The following is a 9,904-nucleotide window of genomic DNA, read 5'->3' on the forward strand; positions in this document are numbered from 1 at the left end:
CTATTTAGACACTGATAAGGACAGCTGATTACAAACCCTGATTCTTCTAGGGTTGGCATCACAGTCACACTAGGACTCCTGCTCCCACCAGGATTGGGAGACCAGACGACCACTGTATAAGCAGAGGCCAGCCCTCTCACAAGGGACATCGACATTACACCTTCACACCCGAGACTCTTTACTCGAGAGTTTCACTTATTCGCCGTAGTCACAGTCCCCGACTAGACTTCCGGTAATCTCTTATTCCCTAGCCCTCACTATATTAGCCTTTCAGCCTTGCTGACTTGAGCGTCGGAGTGCCTACGGCAAACGCCACCCTGGTGTTTCCTGTTCACTTCACGCGTGTGTTTCTCTACGTGTGCAGGTACAGCAGATCGCTAGTGGCCTCAACCTCACGGGGTCAGACCCCTCTTTTCGTACAGGTAGATTTTTACGTCTACAGTTTGGTGCCCACCGTGGGGCCTCTAGCAATTATTCGGCATGACGAACCTTGCTACGTGGAGGAATATTCCATGGCTGACAATCCAGACGACGTAAACTCAGGCCTCGAGGCCAGACTGGAGGCTTTGACCGCACTCATGCAACAAAACTTAGACAAGGTGGCCGCACTGGAAGCCGAAAACACATCCATCAGGATCGAGAACCAGTCGCTAAAAGAGAAAGTGAGTCGATTCTATGAACTCGAGTTTCTGCCCGACCAAGCACCCCCCAATCGGTTCCGCACCATTATCCCATCCATGCAACCCCTCTCCACACCAGAGCATCAACCCTCGGATTCTGGTAAACGGCCGCGTCCGCTTAACACATTGGCGCTCGACTACTCTGTTCTGACTAACGGAGATAAAGATACAACCGGGCGCGGTCCAGTCGACCCATCCCAGCCTCATGATCAAAACGATCCAACAATAGAGAACCTGAAGGATCAACCCATCTCCACCATACCACTTCCCCTCCAGTCAACCCAAACACAAACCCCCTCCTGCCTGGCTCACCCTCGCGGGGTGAACGGCCAAACCAAACCAACTCCAGCTCTTGAACCCGTCCATCCCGAAAGACGGAACGACTACCAGACAACTCCCCTGACCGTGCATGTAGGGAAGAACAACAGAACAGTGACAATGAGAGTCATCCAACTAGAAGGGATGAACGAAGACACATGCTACCAAGGAGCGGACGACGGACTAATCTATCAGTCTACCCCCCGAGGGATGACCCCATGAGACGTACCACACCCGGTAAGACGGGATGACCCGATAGTATCCCCTTCCCCTGTGGAACAGTTACTGGCCAAGAGACTGGCCGACGTTGAGGCAGTAATGAGGCGTATCCCAGGAATGCCAATCCCAACCAAGAAGAGCAGACCGAATTCTTACGCCGATTCACCTTTTGCGGACGAGATCGCCCTGGCTGACATGCCCCAGAAATTCACTATCCCCAACATGAAACCATATAACGGTACCACTGACCCGGACGACCACATAGCCTCATACAAGCAGCAGATGTTCACTGTTTCCATACCCCGACCGCTTAGAGAAGCCTGCATGTGCAAAAGTTTCGGTTCTAGTTTGTCCGGCCTGGCGCTCCAATGGTATACGAACCTCCCGAACGGATTCATCGATTCATTCGCTCAACTTACTGACACCTTTGTGGAACAGTTCGCCAGCAGCAAGAAGCTAGAGAAGTTGTCGGCCGACTTGTACCGAGTATACCAACGAAGGGGGGAACCATTGAGAGAGTATGTTAGCAGATTCAACAAAGAGAAGATCTCTATTCCTTCTTGTAACCCCGAGACTGCTGTGGACGCTTTCAGAAAAGGCCTCCTCCCAGATGGAGAACTATACAAGGAGCTTACAAAGCTGGGCTGCACTACCATGGAAGACGCTCTGGCCCAAGCCGTTATCCAGATAAGGTGGGAGGAAGATGAGATGAACCGAGCCGCCCATTCCAGATACGAACCAAGGCGGAACGACAGGAAGCCAGAGCCTAGACCGGTAGAACACCGCTACCAACCCCCCGCACGGAATATAGGTAGAGCCAGGAGACCATATGACCGCCAACCCTTGAGAAGTAATAACAGGCATTTGGGATCGAACCAGTTCAAAATACCAGAATACAGTCTCAGCATCGAACCAACCCAGGTCGTAGCAATAATGAAAGGAATGGGATCTGCTGTCAAGTGGCCTGGTAAGCTCAATCCCGAGGCAAGGAGAGACACAACCAAGTGGTGCGAGTTCCACAACGATCATGGGCACAACACCGCAGACTGCATCGCCTTGCGGCTCGAGGTTGCCGCACTTCTGAAGAGAGGACATCTCCGTGATCTACTCACTGACAAGGGGAAGAACACCATTAACCAGAAAAGCTCCAAACAACAGTCGCCCCCTCCGCGAGAACCCACACTGAAGGGTTTCTGCTCGCAAATCTCCGGAGGATCAGAAATCAGTGGGGTAAGTTACTCATCAGTGAAACGACATGCTAGAACTAACCATCATGAAGTCCAGTCCATCCACCCGGTCTTGAGGTCATACTCCCATCAGGTAATTCAGTTCGAGGATGACGAACCGATCACCCTAGCCGCTCCTCACCACGACGCTTTAGTCCTCTCCCTGCAAATAGCCAACATCCTAGTGAAAAGAGTGTTCGTAGATGGGGTTCGTCAGCAAATATCCTATTCCTCGAAGCGGTCAAAGCAATGGGACTGGAAGAAGCAAATATCAACAGGCAACCGACACTGCTAGTTGGATTCAGCTCGGAGCAGAAATACACTATCTGGGAGATCATCCTTCTTATCTATGCCGGCGGAGTAAACAAACAGACAGTCTTCCTGGTGATCGACTGCCCATCCCCTTACAACGTCATTTTAGGCCGCCCTTGGATCCACGACATGCGGGCAGTCCCATCTACCTTCCACCAGACAATCAGATTTCCGACCAAGTGGGGAGTACGAGAGATCAAGGGTGACCCTAAAGCTTCCAGGGACTGCTACAAAAACGCCTTCAAAGGCACGGGAAACTCTTCATAGCAATTACAGTCTCGTCCAACCCCTCGAGCAGAACCCGACCAACCGACCATGGAGGAGCTGGATGAAGTGCAGATACATCCGGATGACCCAGAGAGAAAGACACACATAGGCTCCGCCTCGACCCCGAGACAAGAGAGAAGCTGATAGGATTTCTAAAACAGAACGAAGACTGTTTCGCCTGGTCCCATGCCGACATGACCGGAATCAATCCAGACGCAATGGTCCACCAGCTCAAGGCAGATCCGGATCACCCGCCAGTCAAGCAGAAGAGGAGGAAATTCGCACCTGAACAGAACTAGATCATCAATGAAGAGATCGAAAAACTCCTAAACAACGGCATGATCAGAGAGGTCCATTACCCCGAATGGCTGGCAAACGTCGTAGTCGTAAAGAAAAAGAACGGGAAGTGGAGAGTCTGCATCGACTTCACTGACTTGAACAAAGCCTGCCCCAAGGATTCTTTCCCCCTCCCACATATCAACATGATGGTAGACGCAACCGTAGGGCACGAACTCCTCAGTTTCATGGACGCCTTCTCGGGATACAATCAGATTCTGATGCATGCGGACGGCCAGGAGAAGACAGCTTTCATCACAGACAGGGGAACCTATTGTTACAAAGTAATGCCGTTTGGATTGAAAAACGCCGGAGCCACCTACCAACGTCTGGTCAACAAAATGTTCTCTGACCACTTAGGGAAGACCATGGAAGTTTACATCGACGACATGCTCGTCAAATCCCTGATTGCCGAACAACACCTTGACCACCTTAGCCAGGCATTCGCCATTCTCCGGAAGTACAACATGAAACTGAACCCAGAAAAGTGCTCATTCGGCGTCTCATCAGGTAAATTCTTAGGCTATATGGTTACTCAGCGAGGAATAGAAGCAAACCCCGACCAGATCAGAGCGGTCCTTAGCATACCATCCCCGACTTGCATCAGAGATGTCCAGCGTCTTGCAGGACGAGTGGCCGCCCTGAGCCGCTTCATCTCCAGGTCCGCTGACAAGTGCCACCTCTTCTTCCACGCCCTCAAAAAATCCAACAAGTTCGATTGGACCCCCTCATGCGAAGAAGCCCTACAACAGCTGAAGAGGTATTTGACTACCCCCCCGCTGCTGTCCAAACCCATGGACGGGGAGAAGCTCTACACTTACCTAGCGGTCTCAGAGACGGCCATATCAGCGGTGCTAGTTCGAGAAGAAGAAACAAAGCAGTCACCGGTCTACTACATTAGCAAGTCGCTCCTCGACGTAGAAACTCGATACAGCCAACTGGAAAAGCTTGCCCTTGCCCTCATCCATGCATCCAGGAAGCTCAGACCGTATTTCCAGTGTCATCCTATAGTTGTGATCACCTCATTCCCGCTCAAGAAAATATTGCACAAACCAGAGCTATCAGGCCGACTCATGCAATGGACAGTAGAACTCAGCGAGTAAGACGTATCATACCAACCATGCACGGCCGTCAAATCCCAGGCATTAGCAGATTTCATTGCTGACTTTACACCAAGCGAAACCACCCAGGCCGAAAAAGAATTACTATGCATGAACGGCGCACCACCTTCAAAGTGGACTCTCTTAGTAGACGGATCGAGTAATGTCAATGGAAGCGGACTCGGAATAGTACTGATCGCACCAGAGGGAGACATCATCCAGCGAGCAGTCTGCTGTGGGTTCAAGTGCATGAATAACGAGGCCGAATACGAAGCCCTCCTAGCTGGACTTACCTTGGCCAGAGAAATTGGTGCCAAGAGACTAGAAGTGAAGTCAGACTCCCAACTCGTGGTCAATCAACTACAAGGTACGTACCAAGCACGTGACTCTAAAATGACATCCTATCTAAGCATGGTCAAAGAGTTGCAGGCCGAATTCGAAGAGTTCTCGATAGTACAGATCCCCAGAGCTGAGAACAACCATGCCGACGCCCTCGCCAACCTTGGTTCAGCACTCCCATGTTCCTCTGAGTCATCCATCCCCCTCCTATTCATGCAGTGGCCAGCTAACTGGAAAGAACCACCACCCGACAAGTCTGCTAGAGAAGCCATGGGCATTGAGCAAACCGACTGTTGGATGAATCCGATAGTGAAGTACCTGGAAGACGATGAGCTCCCAGCTGACAAGAACGAAGCACGCCGATTGAAAGCAAAAGCCGCCAGATTCACCCTACATGACGGTCAACTCCTCAGAAAGTCGTTCTCGGGCCCCTACCTCAAATGCATAAGCCCAGAAGAGGCCCAAAGTGTCCTATCCGAACTCCATGAAGGCGAATGCGGCAACCATGCAGGGGGACGTAGTCTTGCTCACCGGGTGATCACCGCAGGTTACTACTGGCCGACTATCCGTACCGACTCGATCGCTTACGCAAAGAGATGCGACAACTGTCAAAGGTTTGCCCACGTCTCACACCTCCCACCAGAACGACTCCACTCCATTCTGACACCATGGCCATTCATGAAGTGGGGAATGGACATCGTGGGAAAGTTACCTACTGCACCAGGGCAACGGGTCTTCATGTTGGCAGTGACAGACTACTTCACCAAGTGGATCGAAGCCGAGGCATTGGCCCAAGTCAGAGACCGAGAAGTCAAAGCTTTCATCTGGAAAAACGTGATCTGCCGGTTCGGAATACCAAAAGAGATTGTCACCGACAATGGGTCCCAGTTCATTAGTTCGGGCTTCAGGGATTTCTGTGACATGTGGGGAATAAAGTTAAGCTTCTCAACACCTCGCAACCCCCAATCTAACGGCCAGGCCGAGTCGTCAAACAAAACAATCATGCAGACACTGAAGAAGCGATTACAGAAAGCTAAGGGCGCATGGGCGGACGAGCTACCCGGAGTCCTCTGGTCATACCGAACCACGGCTCGATCATCAACTGGTGAAACACCTTTCTCCCTGACATATGGTTCAGAAGCAGTCATTCCAGCCGAAATATCAGTTCCGTCCACCAGGCTCCAGTGGGCGAACGAGAAATCAAATAGCCAAAACCTATGCCAGAACCTAGACACTATGGACGAGCTACGGGAACAAGCGAGCATCCGCAACGCAGTCTACCAGCAACAGGCCGCCCGACATTATAACCGCAGCTTGAGGATTCGCACTTTCAGGATAGGTGACTGGGTTCTTCGTAAGGTCTTCCAAAACACCAAGGAGATTAACTCTGGCAAACTCGGACCCACCTAGGAAGGCCCCTACAAGATAATCAAAGAAGCAGGGAAGGGTGCCTACAAACTCCAGACCCCCGAGGGCAAAGACATCAACAACAGTTGGAATGCCGTTCACCTCAAACGTTACTACTCGTAGGTGAACCCCGTCCTTGTTGGGAATTTTGTTTTTTGGGATTTCTTTTCATTGTTAATAAAAAGGATGAGTGGGCCTATCCACCTCCTCTCAGATAGTCGGCCTCATGGCCAGATATTTAATGAAGTATTATTCAGTAAATCTCATTTTCGAGTCAAGTTACTTAGACCTTCAAGTCGGCCCTGCCCGATATACATACGAACACCTTCAAATCGGCCATGCCCGATGAACGTACGGACACCTTCAAATTGGCCCTACCCGATATACATACGAACACCTTCAAATCGGCCATGCCCGATGAACGTACGGACACCTTCAAATCGGCCATGACCGATGAACGTACGGACACCTTCAAATCGGCCCTGCCCGATATACGTACGAACACCTTCAAATCAGCCATGCCCAATGTACGTACGAACACCTCCAAGTCGGCCATGCCCGATGTACGTACGGACACCTTCAAAGTCGCCCCTGCCCGATGTACGTATGGACACCTTCAAGTCGGCCCTGCCCGATGAACGTACGGACACTTCAAATCGGCCATGCCCGATATACGTACGGACACCCTCAAGTCAACCCAGACGATGAATTACTCATGATCGAATCCACCCTGCTCGACTCTCGAGAACACCTTAAGATCGGCCTGCCCGATCCAAGACTTGGCACCTTGGGACCGGCCCCAAAACTGAACTCAAGATGCACCGCCACTCATCCAGGGGACTACACACTCGGTCAACCCGACCGAACGAATGAGTCCTATACCGATAAGTAAAGTACCAACTCAGCCCTACATAAGGCCTACATGCCTTAACCATCAGGCCACGCTGAGGTAACACGCACAAAAATAAGGAAGAGAAACAAAAGAACAATTCATTCATCCAAGGAGACAACACGAGAAACCAGAACAATCAAAAGTAATATATATGGCGCCAAACACCCAAGTTCAGAATACAAAAAACGGCACAGATGCCAAACAAAAGGGCATAGCAGGCCCCAAAATACAAAAAAAGAGAGGGTGGAGAGCACTAAGCATCCTCTGCACGAGTCTCATCCTCAGTCAAATCAGTCGCCATGTAAGCACCACTAGTGCTCGGCCCCGGAGCCAGGTCGCTCACGTCCCCAATGCCCGGCTGACTAAGCTCAAGCGCCTGCTCCTCGCCCTGTCCCACTGGATGACCAGTTTCCTCTTCCAACAACTCTTGCATAAGCAGAATGTCCTCATCCGGATCCCAATGAGAGGTCCGCCCTTCTTTAAACTCTAGCATGAGCTCGCCTCGGGCCTTAATGATGGCGTTATCAGCAATGGAGATGCACTGCTCCCTGAGGGACTCGACCTCCGCGGTCCTCTCGGCTAACTCGCGCCGTAGTCTCTCGACCTCAGCCTCACTATCCCGTAGGCGCTGCTGACTCTCCTGTTCAGCCTTCCGGGATGCTGCCTCCTTCTGCCGCAAACCAGCGTTGGCCTTGGATATATCCTGTATCCGCTTCTCCTGCGCCACGACAGACCTCCTCAGATGGAGACTGCCAGTGAGTACCTGCACAACAAAACTGAGCAATGAGAACAGAATCAAACAAGAAAAATAAACAAGTACTGCCATACCTGAACGGCGCGGGATACACCCCAATCAGCGGTAGCAATCGCACCCATCTGGTTCAGACGCGCCTCGTCCGTTGGGAATAAGAAAGAGTCGGCCAGCTTACTCATAGATGTCGCGTCCGAGTAAGTCGACGCAGTAGCCGGAATAGTAATGGTAATAGTCCCGGCCTCCTCATCCACAACGGCAGCCTGGGACGACCCGACTCCCGCCGAAGGCTGCTGACTCGGTGGTTGCCGACTGGGCGGCGTCGCCAATACATCTTCAACCCTCGCATCCGCCCTTACCAACGACTCCCTCTTCCTCTTCTCTCGACCCCTGGCGATGGATTCGCTCGCGGTCGGGACAGTCAATTTCTTCATCAGTGACTCTGCAAGTGCAAACTCTCCAACGGTTAGTGGGTTTAGCCCGGACTCACCAAAAATGATATGGTTGCATTATCGACTCAGGAGCACATCCCAAGTCTGCTTCAGCGAGGGGAAAGGAGTACCTCTCTGAATAGCCTCTACTCCGGCCCAAAGAATACTACTCCGCAGATTAGACTCTGCCAGCACCACTCGCCAATCCCTCTGCTCCAAGGGGATAGCTAACACCCTCTGCGTAGCTACGTCCAAGCCGTCCCTGCTCTGCCCAGCGCGATTGAAATCGAGCTCTGTAAACAAAAAACATAATCAAGATTTAGTAATCAAAAGTACGAAAGAAACAACGAAGTCCTCACCAGTGGCTCGCTAGCCGATTGGGATCTCGCCTGTGCCCCTGTCTCTTAAAACGGCCTTACCTTTTAAGAAAAAGTAGCGGTCTTTCCAGTTTTTATCACTAGACCGCAGGTCGGTCACCAGATGAGACCGGTCGTGCCTCAAGTTTAGCAGATATCGGCCCTTCTCCTTATCGTTCTCCTTCAGGAAGTACGAGTACAACAGCTCGTGCAACCCGAACACAATTTGATGCCGAACACACAGATCCTCCAAAGCCATCAACAGTCTCCAGACGTTTGGCATAAGTTGGGAAGGGGCGATAATGAAGTGATTCAGCACCTCCCAGACGAGGCGAGGCACAAGCAACCTTAGCCCATCATGAAACCATTTCTCGTACACGTAGACCCAACCTTCAGCCTCCCAATCAACTCGCTCATACGATCGCGAGGTCCGGACTTTGACAGAACCAGGGATATGATACAGTGTACGGATACGCCACACGTCATTATCCCTCAGCACGGACGGATAATCCCTGGTCAGAATCCCACTGCCCTGCTGGCTCGGCCCTTCCTCAGAGCTACTACCGGATGAAGAAGGACTGCCAGCCCCTCCGGAGTCTTCCCCACTCCTACCATACCGACCCGAGCCACTCGGCCCAGCTCCACTCGACCCTGGAGCAGCCACACTAACTGCGGTCGACACGCCGACCGGAACGCTCCCTTCAGGCATTATCACCATAGTCGGGGCATGCTCATACTCGTCCCCAACGTCCACTACCTCTTGACTCGAACCTGCTGACGTATCGTCTGACATCGGATCACTCGCCCGTTTCAACCAACCGACTCGTTCCTTAGGAGACTAGAACTGAAGCACAAGTATCAACTAACTACAGGTCGCCCTTCAACACCGAACGATGCCCTCAAAACCAGCCTCCTTAACCTCGGTCGACCCGTTCTACCGAAATGGAATCCTAGCCAGTCGTCCCACCTATCCGACCAACCGAAAGAATGAAAAAGCTCGCTAGTCAACCTGCCCGACAACGAGCCTCTGCCCTGGGTCGACCCCTCTAACTGAACGACCCTAAGCCAAAATCAATAGAGCACCGACTCGTTTGCCCCAGACGACCGATCCACCTCCAATTTCAATCCTAGTCGTCTACTCACCTCGATCACTGATCCCTCAACCTAAACTCACTCGCCCTGAATGACCGATCTCCTAATCAACCACACGCCTCCTCGCCACTCGGTCAGGCGTACCGACCGACCCAAACAACGCCATAGTCGACTTCGT

At 51.8% G+C, this 9,904-nt stretch overlaps 1 protein-coding gene across 1 annotated transcript; it reads left to right on the forward strand.

Annotated features, from left to right (window-relative positions):
• The first annotated feature begins 1,316 nt into the window (after window positions 1–1,316).
• Window positions 1,317–2,738, forward strand: LOC116105917. The gene is made up of 2 exons (XM_031392288.1): window positions 1,317–2,184; window positions 2,263–2,738. The coding sequence occupies exons 1-2, from the start codon at window positions 1,317–1,319 to the stop codon at window positions 2,736–2,738; spliced, it is 1,344 nt and encodes a 447-aa protein (XP_031248148.1).
• Window positions 2,739–9,904: the final 7,166 nt, after the last annotated feature.

This window comes from Pistacia vera, unplaced genomic scaffold (assembly GCF_008641045.1).
Source record: "Pistacia vera cultivar Batoury unplaced genomic scaffold, PisVer_v2 Contig507, whole genome shotgun sequence".
In the NCBI taxonomy this organism is placed as follows: domain Eukaryota; kingdom Viridiplantae; phylum Streptophyta; class Magnoliopsida; order Sapindales; family Anacardiaceae; genus Pistacia; species Pistacia vera.